At 39.1% G+C, this 18,843-nt stretch overlaps 1 protein-coding gene across 1 annotated transcript in view; it reads left to right on the top strand.

Moving 5' to 3' along the window:
* The window catches only part of LOC122275867, a 44,325-nt gene extending 25,694 nt beyond the window's left edge, over positions 1-18,631 (top strand). The window contains exons 9-15 of the mRNA XM_043085172.1: positions 15,449-15,511; positions 15,585-15,636; positions 16,657-16,731; positions 17,277-17,324; positions 17,472-17,507; positions 17,784-17,858; positions 18,246-18,631. Of these exons, the coding sequence (XP_042941106.1) occupies positions 15,449-15,511; positions 15,585-15,636; positions 16,657-16,731; positions 17,277-17,324; positions 17,472-17,507; positions 17,784-17,858; positions 18,246-18,347 (451 nt within the window). The 3' untranslated portion in view covers positions 18,348-18,631. The remainder of the gene's footprint in view (positions 1-15,448; positions 15,512-15,584; positions 15,637-16,656; positions 16,732-17,276; positions 17,325-17,471; positions 17,508-17,783; positions 17,859-18,245) is intronic.
* Positions 18,632-18,843: the final 212 nt, after the last annotated feature.

Below are 18,843 nucleotides of genomic sequence, written 5' to 3'. Positions count from 1 at the left end.
CCTAATAGAGCATTATTGAAGGTTTTCAACTTTCTTACCCCCAAACTACCACAAATTAAAGGGGTATAGATCTTATCCCCTAAATCAAATGGAATTTTTTCTCATCCTCTAAACCTCCCCACAAGAAATCACGAAAAAATCTTCTCCAATCTATTTGCCACCCCTACAGGTAAAGGAAATAAAGATAGAAAGTATGTTGGGAGGTTGGATAACGTGCTCCTAATTAAGGTGATTCTACCACCTTTGGACAAATAAATCCTCTTACAACCAGCCAATCTACATTCAATCTTTTCAACAATCCCACTCCACATTGCCTTGGATTTATGAGGAGCCCCCAAGGGAAGACTAAGATACTTCATGGGCAAAGATGACACCTTGCAGTCCAAGATAGCAGCCAATTCGCCTAAATTATTAACCAAGCCAACAAGAACCATTTCATATTTTGATAAATTCACCTTAAGGCCGGAGGTAGCTTCAAAACAAAGCAAAAGAGCCCTAAAGGAACGAATTTGGTTGGGATCCAGCTTACAAAGAATTGGAATGTCATCATCAAAGAGGAGATGAGAGACATTTAAGCTACCGTTCGATGAACCACTCGGCGCCCACCGAGAAACCTGAGATAAAGCCCCTATCTGCCACCACCTTTAACATTCTACTCAACACATCTATTACTAAAACGTACATGAAAGGAGAGAAAGGGTCCCCCCCGTCTCAAGCCTTGAGAGCTATTAAAGAAACATTTAGGAGTGCCATTAACCAAAATTGAGAATCTGATAGTTGTGATGCAATGTTTCATCCACTGACACCATCTCTCCCCAAAACCATACCTACCAAGTATATACACCAACAAACCCCAATTAATATGATCAAAAGCCTTCTCCATATACAGTTAACATAGAATTCCTGGGACGCCTACTCTGACTCTACTATCCAAGCATTCATTAGCAATGAAGACCGGGCCAAGGATTTATCTTCCCTTAACAAAGGCATTTTGTGACTTCTCCATAAGTTCACTCAACCGATTAGCTAGAACTTTTGAAATGATCTTGTATACCCTACTCACCAGACTTATGGGATGGAAGTCTTTTACCTCCACTAACCTTGCCCTTTTTGGAATAAGGGCAATGAATAAAGTGTTAAGACTTTTCTTAAATTTCATTAACGAGTGAAATGCAAGAGAAACCTTCATGGTGTCCTTCCTAATAATGTCCCAACAAGCTTGAAAGAAAGCCATTGTGAAGCCATCTAAACCCGGTGCTTTGTCTCTGTCCATCCCTCTTAACACACTAAGCACCTCATCCTCTTCAAACGATCTCTCCAACCAAGTCACATTTGAATGATCAATTGAATAAAAAACCAGCCCGTCAACCTTAGGTCTCCCATGGTATTGCTCTATGAGAAGCATATCATAAAAGTGAACAATGTGATCTGTAATTTCAGCGCTGTCTGTAAGTACTCTACTTTTGAATGAAGAACCTCAATGGCATTATTTCTTTGGTGGGAATTAGCTACTCTATGGAAAAACCTTGTGCTCTCGTCTCCTTCCTTCAATCAAAGAGCCCGTGATTTTTGTTTCTAAGAAATCTCCTCTATAAGAGTATTTTTTTCCAGCTCATTCACAACAGCCATTTTCCTTGCCTTGTCTTCAACCGAGAGGGCCCCATCACCTCTTTTTCATCAAAACACTGCAGCTTCTGAAAAAGAATATTCCGCTGATCATTAATGGGCATTTGAAGTAGGGGTGTAAAAATATACATTCGAGGGTAGGGAAGATTTTCTAGTTCAATTAGATGAGTTGGGGTACAGGTCCAAAATTTATTTCTAGTATGATGTATGGTGTGGAGATCTACTAATCAAAAAACAAAAAAACAAATAAGTATGGTGTGGAGATCAAGCCCTAAAGCAAGTCTACCCAAACTTGTTCAGAATATCCAGCTGTGCAGAGGTGTCAGTGGTACCAAGTAAATAATGGAATTCAACATTGGAGTGTATCTTTTATTAAACTAGTCCATGCTTAGGAGGTGGAATCGTTTCTTTGATATTTAAGACTTAAAAGGATCAGATGAGGTGGGTTCATTGAAGTAGGAAAAAGTTTGAGGTTAGATCTTTCTACCAAATTTTGCATCTTGTGACTGAACAATGATTTTCTTGGAGAAGTATGTGGTGGAACATGTCTTCCTCTAGAGTGGTTTTCTTTGCATGTGACAACTCAAGGGAAGATTCTGACTCTGGACAACTTAAGGAGGAGGCACCTTATGGTGATGGATTGGTGTTCTATGTACAAGAAGAGTGGGCAAACTGTCGACCATTTGTTGCTTCATTATGTGGTGGCTAGGGCATTGAGAACGCTGATATTCGATCTTCTCGGTATTGATTGGCTGATGCCCAAATGTATGGGTGAACTGAGAGTCAATTTGTGCGTAGATGTATGGAGGATCACCCCTTGTGTGCAATTTTGAAGACTGAAAGAGAATGCTACAGGAGCTAAAAACCTCTATCTATATCGCTCATCCGTTTGTTGCATCACTAGATTTTTTTTTATGAGTATATGCATCACTAGATTTTCTTTTCTAAATTTTCTAAATTCCCGTTCTCATTCCCCTCCTTAACTATGTGTTGTCCTTTGTATATTCTCAATGGACTTGGATAGCATCCCTTGAGTTTTTTTACTCCAATTCAATGGCGGTACATATAATATATATAAACTCTCGAAGAGTTGATTTAGAATCTTTTGTAGGTATTTCGAAATGAATCTTTTCAATTCTTGTGCTTTCGAAGAAAGCCAGAAATGGGAGTATAAGTGCAAGTTTGGCGCACACATTTTTGTTGAGTACTGTGGAGTTTGGTCCACACCGCTCGAGCGGAGGCATTGGCCGCTCGAGCGAAGTCAGGCAGAGTTGAACGCTCGATGTCAGCTCGACAATGAGCTAGAGTAGGATGCGGAAGAGAAGTTCTCTCAATGCGCGCTCGATACGCCGCTTAAGCGAACATGCATTTTTTAGGGTTTTTCGCCGTGTAACTATATATATGATGTTTTGCATCATTTGGCTGTACGAGTGAATACTATGGACGTACAGTGTTGAGATCCATCTTGTCGTTTGATATTTCTCAATAATAAAATCCTCTGCAGTTCCCGTGGACGTAGGTAATTTGCCGAACCACGTACATCTTGTGTTGTGTGTGATTGCATGTTTGTTTTTCTTGTTCGATATTATTTTTCAATTCATTGTCATCGTTTTTCACAACAATTGGTATCAGAGCCAGGTTCGGGTCTGAGGAGAAACGATGGCTAGAGATGATTTGAAGGTATCAGGGATCGAGAAGTTTGATGCCACGGATTTTGGATACTGGCGGATGCAGATAGAGGACTACCTCTATGGGAAGAAACTTCATCTTCCACTATTGGGGAAGTAACCGAAGAAGATGGATGATGCTAATTGGAACCTGTTGGATCGATAGGTTTTGGGGGTTATTCGATTAACCCTGTCAAGATCTGTTGCACACGTCATCAAGGAGAAGACGACTGCGGATCTCATGGCGGCTTTGTCAGGTATGTATGAAAAGCCGTTAGCGAATAACAAGGTACATTTGGTGAAAAAGTTATTTGATTTGAAAATGGCAGATGGTACTTCTGTTGCACAACATCTGAATGATTTTAATACTATCACAAATCAATTGTCGTTTGTTGAAATTGAATTTGATGATGAGATACATGCACTGATACTATTGGCTTCACTGCCAAATAGTTGGAAAGCCATGAGAATGACTGTTAGTAATTCTGCTGGTAAATCAAAATTGAAATATGATGATATTCGTGATTTGATTTTGGCTGAGGAGGTGTGTAGGAAAGATTCAGGCGAGACCTCGGGTTTGAGTTCAGCCATAAATGTTGATTCTCGAGAGAGATCACATGATAGGAACTCAAACAGAGGAAGATCAAAATCAAAGTACAGGGGCAAGAGCAAGTCGAGGCCTGGTTAGCAGGCAACTTGCTGGAATTGTGGCAAAGCTGGCCACATAAAGAAGAACTGCAAAAACCCTAAGAAGACGGAGAATGATAGTGCTAATGTGGTAACTGAAGAAGTACAGGATGCACTACTGCTTGCAATTCATAGTCCAGTTGATGACTGGATACTGGATTCAGGAGCTTCCTTCCATATATCTTCCTACTGGGAGCTAATGCGAAACTATGTTGCACGTGATTTTGGGAAGGTGTATTTGGCTGATGGTGAGGCTTTGAACGTAGTGGGGGATGGGAGACATTGATATTGCACTCCCTGGCAAGAACAAATGGACCTTGCAAAAGGTCAGGCACATTCCTGAGTTGAAGAAGAACCTCATTTCTGTTGGGCAGCTCGATGAGTGGTCATTCAGTGGTGTTCTCAGATAGATAGCACTTGGAAGGTCACAAAAGTGGCATTGGTACTAGCTTAGAGTAAGAAAACTAGTACACTATATATGATTACTGGTTTGATTGACATTATTGCTACTACCGTTGCAGAGAGCACAATAGATTTGTGGCATTGCAGGCTTGGCCATATGAGTCAGAAGGGTATGAAAGAACTTCTGTCTAGAGACAAGCTACCAGAACTGAAGACAGTTGATCTCAGTATGTGTGAGAGCTGCGTTATGGGGAAACAAAAGAAGGTCAGCTTCTTGAAGAGTGGCAGGACGCCTAAGACAGGAAGACTTGATCTTGTGCGCACAGACGTGTGGGGTCCTTCCCCAGTTGCATCTCTTGGAGGTTCTCGCTACTATATTACGTTCATTGATGACCATAGTAGGAAGGTATGAGTTTATTTTTTGAAGCATAAATCTGACGTATTTAGTGTTTTCAAAATTTGGAAAGCCATGATTGAGATAGAGACAGGCTTGAAACTGAAGTGTTTGAGGTCTGACAATGGTGGTGAGTATGTCGATGGTGGGTTCAAGGAGTATTGTGCAGCTCTGGGTATCAGAATGGAGAAGACCATTCCCAGGACACTACAGCAAAATGGAATTGCTGAGCGTATAAACAGAACCATCAATGAGCTTGCTAGAAGCATGAGGTTGCACACGGGACTACCACTCTTTGGGCAGATGCAGTCAGCACTGCCGTTTACTTGATAAACAGAGGGCCATCAATTCCACTGGATTGTGGATTGCCTGAGGAGGTTTGGAGCGGGAAAGAGGTCAAATTTTCTCACCTTAAAACTTTTGGTTGTCTTTCTTATGTGCTTATTGATTCTGATGCTCGTAGTAAACTTGAGGCTAAGTCAAAGAAATGCTATTTCATTGGCTATGGAGACGAGGTATTTGGCTATCGTTTCTGGGATGATCAGGGTGGGAAAATCATAAGAAGCAAGAATGTGATTTTCAATGAGAAAATTATGTACAAGGATAAGTCTAGTACAGCTTCTGCAGTAGCTCCTCAGGAGTCTGAGTTCGTAAGATTGGATGACCTACCAGAGGTCATAGTGCAGTGTAGAGATGTGAGTGATGGGGAGAGTGGGTCCAGTGCACCCATTCCTATTATTCCGCAGGCAGCTTCAGAACCGTCCACTCCTACAATTGCAGTTCGCAGGTCAAATAGGACTATACATCCTCCACAACGTTTCTCACCTACGTTGAATTACATTTTGTTGATAGATGGTGGAGGACCGCAGAGTTACGAAGAAACCTTGCAAGATGAAAATTCTAGCAAGTGGGAGCTGGCCATGAAAGATGAGATGGATTCCTTGTTAGGGAATCAGACATGGGAGTTGAAAGAACTTCCATCAGGGAAGAAGGTATTACACAACAAGTGGGTGTACCGGGTGAAAACTGAGCATGGCAGTAAGAGGTACAAGGCCAGACTTGTTGTAAAAGGCTTTTAGCATAAGCAGGGTATTGACTACTCTGAGATCTTTTCTCCTGTGGTGAAGATCACAACCATCAGGATGGTACTGGCTATGGTTGCTACTGAAGATCTATTTCTTGAGCAGTTAGATGTGAAGACAGTTTTTCTTTATGGAGACCTTGAAGAAGACATCTACATGCACCAGCCTGAGGGGTTTGTGGTACAGGGAAAGGAAGGTTCAGTTTGCAGACTAAAGAAGAGCTTGTATGGCCTGAAGCAAGCTTCTAGACAGTGGTACAAGAAATTTGACAACTTCATGCACAGTGCGGAGTACATTAGATGTCAGGCAGATCACTGTTGCTATGTAAGGCATTTTGACAATTCTTACATTATTTTTTTGTATGTGGATGACATGCTGATTGCAGGGGCTAGTATTGATGAGATCAATAATCTAAAGAAGCAGATGTCAGAGCACTTTGCAATGAAGGATTTGGGAGCTGCAAAGCAAATCGTTGGCATGAGAATTGTCAGAGATAGAGTCAGAGGTACGTTGAGACTCTCACAGGTTGAGTATGTGATAAAGGTACTTAGCAGGTTCAATATGGACAAGGCCAAACCAGTTGGCACACCCTTGGGAAGTCACTTCAGATTCAGCAAGAATCAGTCACCAGAGTCAGAGGAGGAACAAGATTACATGAGTAAGGTTCTTTATACCTCAGCTATTGGTTCACTTATGTATGCTATGGTTTGCACAAGACCGGATATTGCCCATACAGTGGGAGTTGTGAGGAGATACATGAGTAATCTAAGAAAGCAACATTGAGAAGCAGTGAAGTGGATTTTGAGGTACCTAAAGGGTTCCTTAGAAACCTGTTTATATTTCTCTGGAGAGAACTTGGAGGTGCAGGGCTTCGTTGATGCTGATTTAGCTGGAGATATTGATAGCAAAAACAGTACCACGAGCTTTGTTTATACACTTGGTGGTACTGCAGTGTCATGGGGTTCTAATCAACAGAAAACAGTTTCTTTGTCCACTACAGAAGCTGGGTATATTGTAGTGTCGGAGGCTGCAAAGGAGATGGTATGGCTACAGGGCTTCTTAGAGGAATTGGGTAAGAAGAATCAGAAAGGCACTCTCTATAGTAATAGTCAGAGTGCCATATTCCTTGCCAAGAATCCAGCATTCCATTTCAGGACCAAGCACATTCAGATCAGGTATCACTTCATACGGTCATTGTTAGATGACAGACAGTTGTTACTTGAGAAGATTTGTGGAAGCAAGAACCCTGCTGATATGTTGACAAAGGGTATTACGCTTGAGAAATTGAAGTTGTGCGCAATTTCAGTTGGTCTTCTAACATGAAGACAGGGCCAGTGAGTTGTAGAGGTGGAGGATATCATGTTTGAAGAAGACGGCGATACAGCTAGTGTACCAGTCTCCAAGTGGGAGAATTGTTGAGTACTGTGGAGTCTGGTCCACACCGCTCGAGCGGAGGCATTGGCCGCTCGAGCGAATTTAGGCAGAGTCGAATGCTCGATGTTAGCTCGACAGTGAGCTCGAGCAGGAAGCTTTCGCTTGAGCGGAGACATTGGCCGCTCGAGCGAAGTCAGGCAGAGTTGGACGCTCGATGTCAGCGCGATAGTGAGCTCAAGCAGGATGCGGAAGAGAAGTTCGCTCGACGCGCACTTGATACGCCGCTTGAGCGAACATGCATTTTTTAGGGTTTTTCGCCGTGTAACTATATATATGATGTTTTGCATCATATGGCTGTACGAGTGAATACTGTGGACGTACAGTGTTGAGATCCATCTTGTAGTATGATATTCCTCAATAATAAAATCCTCTGCAACTCTCGTGGACGTAGGCAATTTGCCAAACTACGTACATTTGTGTCGTGTGTGATTGCATGTTTGTTTTTCTCGTTTGGTATTATTTTTCAATTCATTGTCATCGTTTTTCACAACAATTTTTGGGTCTACAGTTGAGTAATTTTTGGTCTACAGTTAAAGCTTTTCCCCAACTTCTTTCCAAAAATACAAAACTCCTCATCTCAACATATTTCACTTCATTACTATAAGAACACATCACTTTGAAAAATTGGTAAACTGGGGTGGCTCCCCCATCTGGGGGTCGATTTGAGCTGCCCACACATTTGAGCTGCCCACGCTATGTGTGGGAGAAAGACCCTGAATTCATTATATTATAGGAAAAGAAAAAAGGAAAAAAATACTCATTTTTGTGTCCTTATATGCAACAAATGGTCATGCAAATTGTAAGCGAGAGTAAGAGATGGGTAAGTGAATGATTACAATCAGTAAAGTGGAAATGTTGGTGTTGTAATTAAGAAAATAATAAAATTATGGAACCAATAAAGATTGTAAAAACATTAAATTAATTAGGAAAATGCTGAGGTGGCTCTATGATAGCAAAATATATGCTTCAGAAATTATATGGGTAATAGGTTTTATCTTATTAAAAAAAAAACTCCAACCTAGTCTCTTGAAGACAAGACCTTCCACCCCCTAAGATGTTAATCCACCTCATTAACCCTTAACCGCTAATGTTCCATGGGCGTAACTTTGGCTTCATGGAGACTCGAAAATGTTACAAGAGAATTACGGAGAGAATTGTGGGATTAGTTTTGTGGTTGTTGTTACGTGAGAATTACGGCGAGAATTATGGGATTAGTTTTGTGGTTGTAAATTAGGTAGAATTAGTTGCCGAATGATGTAAAAAGTTGACCAACTGCTGTAAATAGTTGACATACGTGAGCATCCTATGTAAATGTAATTTCTATAGAAATGAAAGAAATCCAAGAGAAAGGGTATTGAGATCAAAACTGACATGGTATCAAAGCCCCTCTGAGTTCCGTCGCTTTGGTCTTAGTCAGGGTGCGATTTTTTTTTTTTTTTTTTTTTTTTTTGGGAAGATTTTTTTTCAGACTGATTCAGCAAGTTCTTTCTTGCTCTTAGTGGGTCTCGGTGGGAATTTTGGTGGCTATTGAAAATTTTCCAGAATAGCGCAACTCTGTTCTTGTTGTGGGCTAATTTTTTTTTTTTTTTGGTAAATTTCTTTGGATGGCTGCACATACCTCTATGTCGGCATTTTCTGGTGGTATCTGTGTGATTCTCTCGGTGCTCTTGGTTGTTGTGAGCTGTTTCTTTGTCGTGGGTCATCTGCTTGCAGCTGTCGGCATTCTTTGCAGTTTGCAACTGAGTGCTTCTCTAAGTGCCCTGAGTTATCCTCTTGGTGGATAATTTGTTTACAACTGTCGGCTTTATCTGTGGGTGGTGGAAGTGTGAATCATCAATTCTGGACTTGGTGGATGGGTTTTTCTTTCCGTGGGCTTCTTTTCTTTTTGCCGTGGCTTTGGGTTTCTATTTCACTCGTGATTGGAAATTTTTTATTTAGGCTTACTGTTATTATTATTTTATAATTTTAAGGCCTTTCTATTATTATTATTATTATTATTTTTTATTGCTTTGGCTTGGCATTTTTTTTTTTTTATTTAGGCTTGCTTTTATTATTTTATAATTTTAAGGCCTTTCTATTATTGTTATTTTTTTGATTGCTTGGGCTGATTTCTTTTAATAGACTCTCATTATGTCTATTGAAAATACTATTGTATGATTTACTGATAAAAATTTTCCAACATGGGAATTTCAGTTTAAGATGTTTTTGAAAGGAAAAGAATTATGAAATCATATTGATAGTTTTGTTCGAGTTCCCACTGATGATAAGGAATTTGCCCAATGGGAGGTCAAGGATGCTAAGGTGATCTCTTGGCTGTTGGGAACGATTAAGCCCCATCTTGTTACTAATCTTCGGTGTTTTACTACGGCTCAGGCTATGTGCGATTATCTTCACCGTATTTACCACCAAGATCATAGTGTTCGGAATTTCCAATTAGAGTTGGAAATTAGTAATTATAGTTAAGGCAATTGACCTATCACATAATTTTATTCTGGTTTTATTAATCTTTAGAGCAAGTATTCTGCCATTGCTCATGCAAAGGTTCCTACTGCGGCCCTCGCGGCTCTTCAAGCAGTTCATGCTAAGAGTCAACGGGATCAGTTTTTAATGAAACTTTGACCCGAATTTGAGCCTTCTCAAGCTGGTTTATTGAACCGAGATCAAATTCCTTCTTTGGATATTTGTTTGGGAGATTTGTTGCATGAAGAACAACGACTATCCACTCAGATGAGTGACTTCTGAGAAGATCTTTTTCGAGATTGTGAATGTAGCCTATGTAGCACAAGGGCAAGGGAGGAACAAGTTGCAATGTTTCAATTGCAAGGAATTTGGTCATATTGCTCGCAATTGTCCTAAGAAAGTTTGTAATTACTTCAAGAAAGAGGGTCATATCATCAAAGACTGTCGAATACGGCCTCAGAACTATCAATTCCAAGCCTTTCAGGCTGATGTTCAGTCCTCTGCTTCTTCTTCTGTGCCTTCTGATTCATCGTTCTCACACCAGCAATGGTTCAACAGATGATTGTGTCTGCTTTTACGGCCTTAGGCATGCAAGGTACGAGCACTAACTCAACTTCTTGGATTGTTGATTCAAGCGCTTCTAATCATATGACTGGTAATATGACGACTCTCCATGGTGTTCGTAAGTATAGAGGCATGCAAAATATCCAGATTGCTGATGGCAGTACTCTTCCTATTACTATTGTTGGTAATTTGGGCTCTTCATTTTGAGATGTTTTTGTCTCTCCTAGATTATCTACCAATTTAATTTTTGTTGGACAATTGGTAGATAATAATTATGATGCTCGCTTTTCTCGTGGTGGTTGTCTTGTACAGGATTAGATGTCGGGGACGGTGATCGCAAAGGGGCCTAGAGTAGGACGTTTATTTCCCTTGCAGTTTTCTATTCCTACTGATATTTCTATTGCTTATACGGCTACTGCCAATACTCATGAAATCTCACATAAGAAATTAGGTCATCCTAATTCTATTGTATTAACTCATCTTCTGAGACATAGTTTTTTGGGCAATAAAGACTCATATTCTTCTTCTCCAGTATCTTTTGATTGTACCACTTGTTGTCTTGGTAAAAGTAAAACTTTATTCCTGCACATGGTAGTCGTGCTTCTCACTGTTTTGAGATTGTGCATACTGACGTTTGGGGTATGAGTCCCGTTATTTCTCTTAGTCAGTATCGTTATTTTGTAACGTTTATCGATGATTATAGTTGATTCACCTGGATATATTTTCTCCGTTCTAAGTTGTGCTTGTTGAGACAGTTCAATATGTGTATCAAAAATTTACGCTCCGACTCAAGAAGGGAGTACATTTCTTATTCTTTTCAAACTTTTCTTAAGAAAAAGGGGATCATTTTCCAACGTTCTTGTCCTTATACTCCTAAACAAAATGGAGTCGCTGAGCATAAAAATCGTCATCTTTTATATGTTGTCCGTACTTTGTTGATTGATTCTTCTGTAGCTTCTAAGTTCTGTGTAGAAGCTCTATCTATTGCTGTCTATTTAATCAATCGTTTGCCTACAACCACTCTAGATTTTGATTCACCCTATTTTCGCTTATTTGGCATATCTCCCGAGTATCAATCCATTCATACTTTTGGTTGTGTTTGTTTTGTTCATCTGCCACATGTTGAGCATCACAAACTTGTTGCATAGTCTGTCACGTGTGCCTTTATGGGATATAATCCTACTCAGAAAGGATTTGTTTGTTATGATGCTCATGCAAACAAATTCCGAATCTCACGAAATGTGATTTTCTTTGATAATCAATATTTCTTTCAGTCTCAGGTTATTTCTGATCCTATTATCACTCTTCTTCCTATTTTTGATGATGTGTCTTCTTCTATTAAGCAATTTAAACCAGGTTTGGTATACCATCGACGTCCTTCTCCTGCTTCAATGCCCCTTCTAGATACTGATCCGTCATCTGATTTTGCGGCTCCTATATCCCAGCGCTCCACTCGGGATACACATGCACCAGATAGGTATGGTTTTCCTCATACTTCGCTTACTGCCACTCTTGACACTATTTCTATTCCTTACTCATATACCCAGGCAGCTACCCTAGCATGTTGGCAACAGGCCATGCAAGAAGAAATCCAAGCTCTTCAAGAAAATCACACTTGGAATCTTGTGACTTGTCCATCTGGTGTCAAACCTATTGGTTGTAATTGGGTGTACTCAGTCAAGTTTCAGTCTGATGGGTCACTAGACAGATATAAGGCCTGTCTCATGGTTTTTGGGAATCGACAAGAGTATGGTATTGATTATGAGGAGACCTTTGCACCTGTCGCCAAAATGACTACTGTGAGAACTATTTTGGCACTTGCTGCTTTGCAGGGATGGTCTCTTCGGTAGATGGATGTGAAGAATGCTTTTCTGCATGGGGACATGAAGGAAGAAATCTCTGTCTCCACCTCCTGGCATGTTTGCTAAACCTTCCTCAAAGGTTTGTCGACTACGCCGATCCTTGGATGGACTGAAACAGGCTCCACGTGCATGGTTTGATAAATTTCATTCTACCCTGCTTGCCTTTCATTTTACTGAGAGTCAATTTGATTCCTCTCTCTTTCTGTGCAAGACATCTGTAGGAATTGTATTACTTCTGGTATATGTTGACGACATTGTGATTACTGGCTCTGATAATGAGTTAAATGAGCAATTACAGCAGCATCTCCATGCCTCTTTTCACATGAAAGATCTTGGTCCTCTACAGTACTTTCTTGGTCTTGAGGTGCAGCTTACTCCGACTGGTACATTGTCTCACCAGCACAAAGATACACAGGAAGTGGTTTCACTAGCTGGTCTCCAATCGGGTAACTCTGTTCTTACTCCCCTGGAAGTCAATCTTAAGTTTCGTCAAGAGGAAGGCGAGCTCTTATCAGATCCATCCTTATATCGACAGCTTGTTGGGAGTTTGAACTACTTGACGATTACTCATCCTGACATTTCTTTTGCTATGCAGCAAGTTAGTCAATTTATGCAGGCCCCACGACATCTTCATTTAGCTGTTGTCCGCTGTATTATCCGCTATCTGAAGGGCACCTCTACACGCGGGTTGTTCTTTCCTAAAGACTCTCCCTTACAATTAGTTGGGTATAGTGATGCTGTTTGGGCCGGCTGTGCGGATACTCGTCGCTCTGTTATTGGCTGGTGCATGTTCTTAGGCAATGCATTTATTTCTTGGAAGAGTAAGAAGCAATAAAGAGTTTCCAAATCCTCTACTGAGTCAAAATGTCGTGCTATGTCTTCAGCATGCTCGGAGATCACTTGGCTTCGTGGATTATTAGGAGAACTTGGTTTTCCTCAACTGCATTTCACTCTTCATGCTGATAGTATTGCTATTCAAATTGCTGCCAATCCTGTATTTCATGAACGTACGAAACATATTGAAGTAGATTGTCATTCCATTCGTGAATCATTTGACAAACATGTGATTACTCTTCATCACATCTCCACCGAACGTCAAACTACAGACATATTTACGAAAGCACTTTCTCGGCACCGACATCAATTCTTGGTTGACAAATTGATGCTGGTAGATCAACAAGCATCAATTTGAGGGGGGTGTTATGAGAGAATTATGGGATTAGTTTTGTGGTTGTTGTTACGAGAGAATTGCAGAGAGAATTATGGGATTAGTTTTGTGGTTGTAAATTAGGTAGAATTAGTTGCTGAATGCTGTAAATAGTTGACCGACTGCTGTAAATAGTTGACATACGTGAACATCCTATGTAAATGTAATTTCTATATAAATGAAAGAAATCCAAGAGAAAGGGTATTGAGATCAAAACTGACAGAAAACACCCCTCCACTAGACTCTACCATGACTAGAGCTTCCTTTTTTTGAGTTGTAATTAATGTTACAAGTCAATCAATTAGCTCTTTGCTTCCTTTACTGGCTTATTTCAGCATCAGCTCTGGATAATGGCAACCTTCAATGGAAGCAAACAATGCCATTAGTTCCTTTTCAAGGCCTTCACATAAAGTGCGAACAATGTGTGTAAAGTCTTCATTTTCTGCATTCTCCAAGTTGATGTTTCCAGCCCTCTCTTTTCCAGCCTATTCTTTTCTCTGATTTAGGCAATGGAACTCCAGCTCTTCTCTGAAAAGGTGTGGGGAAGCAGCCTTAGAGAGAGTGAGAGAGAGAGAGGAGGAGAGAATTAGCTTTAGTGGTCAGGAGTGTCCCAAGTGACGGTGAAGAGTCTAGCTTGTATTTTAGTGAGTCTTCAAGGGAGGAAAGCGGAGTAATGGGAATGAATTCCGTCCCATCACTGGACTCATCCCTTATCCTACTCATTCGCTTCTCTTTCTTCAAAGCCACAACCCATTATAAGATTGTCCCCTGCCTCAGTTAGCCCAAATACCACCTCCAACACTCATATCTTGGGCTCTACCGAGGGAGGGAGAGAAAGAGAATGTACTAACTAGGTATCTAGATTACATAATTAATGGAGCTCTTTACAGTAGAGGCCCTTGGTTTTGTGGATGTCTTATATGCCACTAATAGAGAGGAGGGAAGGAGGGGACTTAATTACTGGCTAGGACTCTAATTCTGTTGTGTTTCTTTTTTAATTGGCAACTCTAATTTGCTTGTGTTACTGAGGGAAAATTGGAATTTTGGTTTATGGATGGAATGGGTTCTTTAGACCAGCGATTGCCCTGTGTGGCTTCTTGGCTGAAATTATATTCAATATCTTTTTGGAGCTGTTTTTATGCATAAGGCTCCATAGCAACATATAATGGAGGGTTAGCACTTGGGTATTTTATTTTCATGGAGGGGAAGTGAAAATAAAATTACTTGTTCTGATCAGCTCTGGCCTTAGGGATCTTGCAACTTATTCAAAAGAATGCAGATGTAGAAAAAGAAAAGTGGCATGCAAGATTAATGGGGGGAAAAACTTGCTGGACCATTTAGTTGGTGAAAAAACATTTAGGCGCAGGATAAGTCAATGTCGAGATGTAAACTTAGGAGATGTTTGGACATAGAGATGAGACATAATTCTCAAAACTTTTCATAATATCATTTCCAAGCATCACTCAAACACAAAACACATTTCAATTTCAAATTTTCAACTTTTTTAATGTAATCACTACCTAATCATTAGCCAAACACAAAAACCAATACAATTTTTACAAACTTCAAAAAAAAAAAAATTCAATACAACTTTTACAAACTTCAAAACAAAAACAAAAAAAAGTATTCAAAAATTATATTCATTTCTTCTTTTAACTTTATAATATCTTTATTCAAATTTTTTTCTCTCATTCCCCAAAACCCAATAAAACATCTTAACTCAAACCATCTTACTACTATTCACTAAATTCTGAGATACTTCAAGTGCCCAAATGAGCCCTTAGAGTATATGGTTGGGCTGTACTCTACTCTTGGTTTAAATGTGTTCTTTTTTTCCCTGGTTGCACAAGTCTTGCTTTTTATCTACGGGCAACCTTAGTATGTGTAGGAGCTTACTTGTCTATCATGTTTAATGTGAATTCACCTGCCTATGACAATTTTGCAAAGTTAAATGAGCTCGAGACAATTTTGTATGGCACCACAAGTGTTTCTTTGACTGTTGTTGCTTTGTTCTAGCTGTTTATTTATAATAGCATGTCTGTTTTTTTTTTTTTTTTTATCAGTGGGGTTTTTGCAAATTCACCGTTCTTTATATCAGCAGAGGTTGCTGGTGCATTAGATGCAAGGTAAATTCTCTGAACTTTTAGCTAATATTTGTCTCGGTACCTTCATTTCAAAGTCTTGTTTTGTTCTGTGCAGGAAAAGTGACGAATACAAAGAGATAAGTGTTCTGGCTGGGAAAACTTATGAGGTTTGTCTTTTACATATGCTCGGAAGATTTATTGCTCATCATTGAAGGTCATATATTTCATAACCATTAATGTACTTTCCTGTGTATTTTATCTGGACCTAAGGCATCCATTTGAGTGATGCACGTTAAATATTATGTGAACTGAGCCTTTGGAATAAACTATTATAGACTTTACCTTGTCCAAAATAATTATGTATGTATGTATGTATGTATGTATGTATGTAATGGTGCTATCTCATGCCTTTTGGTTGTTGGTCTTCTCTCTGTTTGGAAATGATGTGTTGCGCCTCATCCTGGGATTGAGATGCTATCCTTGCCAATGCGAAGTTAGGTAGCAGTAGAAGTCTTGTGGCCTAAAAAGTTTTGCCCTCGTGCTTGATGTGCATGTGGTTGGAAAGTAGCAAGAGGGCATTTGAAGGAATGTAAAAATCCTTCGAGAATTTTATAAGCAATCCTTTTGCATTCTTGTAAAAACACACAAAATTATCTATGTAGCTTTTAACAAATGTAAAAATATCCAAACTTTATAAGTTCCATGACATATTTCTAGTAGGAGATAAGTTTTCAAAAATACCCAAATTAAATCATGTAACTGGGTAGATTTGTTCTTTGTGCTAAGACATAAAATCTAAATATATTGTATATGTAGATGAGCTGTATTAGCTGTATTCTATTAGATGGTATATGCCTTTAAGGATGACCTTGTTTGATAGTTACTAAAGCATTTTAGTTGCAACTTGAAAGTGTATCTTTGTTTAGATGTCATGGTTCCTGAAACTCAGTTTGAAAAAAAAGGAACAGAATAGTCCTGAAAGCTATCTTGTAAATAGCTACCTATTTATGTACTGGACTGTAACTTTTAAACCATACAGCTTTTCTTCTCCTTCTCAGTTTTTAAAGTTTGGTTAGTCCAGTTAGGTACATTTGAAGACGATAGTTTTGACTCTCTAACATTATTGCAATTATCCATTTATTGTTTAATGTCTATCATGGTATTTTATAATTGCATTACCTTTGTAGGTTTCTTTGACAGTGGACTCGATAAACTCATACATTGCTTGGGATTTCTCATTGGTGCAAGGCAAGATGAACATGGTACTTTTCCTAAATGTTAAATCCAGTCCTTACATGACTGGGTCGTTTTCTTTCTTTTGTACAATGTGATTCACGATTTGAACTTAGTATTGTTTCCTTTGTACTCACTCTTGATGCTTCAAATTGATGCAATCAGAGGGGATGGCACTCGGTTCATGCTCCACGTATTATTCCTTTTTCTATTTTTTTAGGGTTAAAGACAAAATTAGACCCTGTGGTTTGGCTTAAAGTTACATTACTCTGTGCTTTTTATTTAAACTTTATACCTTGTTGGCTGTTGTTTTAAGATCAATCAAATTGGTCCTTCCATAGTTCCATTAGAAATTCTTTAATAGATTGTCATTTATACTAACGTTGCATGCCATGTGTCTTGAATCACTCATAATCATTGATAGGCGATTGAATTTGATATCTTAAAATGTAACACTGTTATCCATCTGTTAATTTTTAATATTATTGAAATTGTATGCTCTCTTTATGGCAATGCCTGACATAGTAGTTAACAGATCATTCTCCATCACTGTTGAGCTTTGTGTTGTTTTCAGGATATTGGATTTACTGTGGAGTTTACAAATTTTTCTGGGGAAAAAACTGTAAGTTGAACATTGTTTTTCTCCCTTGCAATCCTCTTTTTCCTGCTACACTGCAACTCCTATAGTGGTATTTTTTTTCTCCTTTTTCCTTCTGACCGTGATTTTTTTCCTTATGTTTATAATGGGCCATTCGTGGATGTCCCACAGCTGATATTACCTTCCCGGCGTTATGAGTCAGACCAAGTGAGTTTACTATGTGAAAAGTGTTAGGTCTACACAAAAATCTTACATAAAGAAGTTCACATGTTGACATGACATAATGTAGTACGTGATATCTACTCTACAATAAAGAGTTTTACAATATGAAGGATCACATTAAACCTTGTCAGTGTAAACTTTTGTGTAAGATTTGTGTGTAAACCAAATATTTCTCTATTATGTCGCTGCGAATGCTGCTTTGAATGTGGCTTAGTATATACTAATTGTGAATTCTCTCAAATTTCGTGCATATTCTTACAGGGAAACTTCTGTGCATGTATGGTGGGAAACTATAAGTTGATTTGGGACAATTCGTATTCAACCTTTTTTAAGAAGGTATGTGGACCTGTGTTACTGATTTCATTAAATGTTTTTGGTCAACCCACTAGAGTTAATATCATGCATTGCATGGCCGAGTTTTCTGTGGAGGTTGCGCGCAATATTTTGGACCATTATAATCTTCACTGGCAGTTGACACATTTCTACCTCTACAAGACTTTGAACCTTTTTCTTCATCCGTTTAAAGAAATAAATAAATGAATGAAGTTGTTTCTCAATTTGGGGCGAATGGCGAGTTTTAATTTGTTGTCTTGATTTTGCTTCGCCAGTACCTACAGGGTCCTTTCTTTTTTCTATTGCCTTCTGGTACTTTCATTCCAAAAGGTTGTGTCAATTTGAGCTGGAGGTATCTGATGCATATCTTTTTTTAATTGTGGAATATAGGTACTTCGTTACAAGGTGGATTGCATACCTCCAGTTGCAGAGCCAGTGCAGTCTGTAACTGAAGTGGAAGGACGAGAAGATCCCTCCTTGGACGTGGCATAATCCTTGATATTGATGCTTCTAAATGATTTTTCGCATTCATATGTATTATTATTATTATTATTATTATTATTATTATTATTTTGTATTTTTAATTGCATCTCCTGAGGATGGCCATTACTTGCCATCGTCGGGATTTACTACAGTTGATTGGGAGCAGAATCCTATAACTTGTAACATAATGTGTATCTTGGTACGGCGTCAAAATTGAAGCTTATTGTAATATCAATTATCACGACATGTCGATCTGAGAGAACCTAGGAAATAACGACAAGTTTTGTGTGGAACCGGAACTGGATCTGTTGTAGGTTTCACTGAGAGGCCACTCCATTGCTTGCATCTAATCAACAAATGCCAAAGTAAAAATAAAAATTGGCCGATATCAATTAAAATATTCAATTAAATAATATAACTTGATTAGGAAAAAAAATAACAATGGAGAAGGTGACCAATAGCTAACTTTCCGTTCATCTGGTGCCGAGGCAATCGAATGATTGAA

The sequence above is a fragment of the Carya illinoinensis genome, chromosome 9 (assembly GCF_018687715.1).
Source record: "Carya illinoinensis cultivar Pawnee chromosome 9, C.illinoinensisPawnee_v1, whole genome shotgun sequence".
Lineage (NCBI taxonomy): Eukaryota > Viridiplantae > Streptophyta > Magnoliopsida > Fagales > Juglandaceae > Carya > Carya illinoinensis.
Note: the sequence above shows the minus strand (reverse complement) of the source record. Positions and strands in the feature narration are given on the sequence as shown.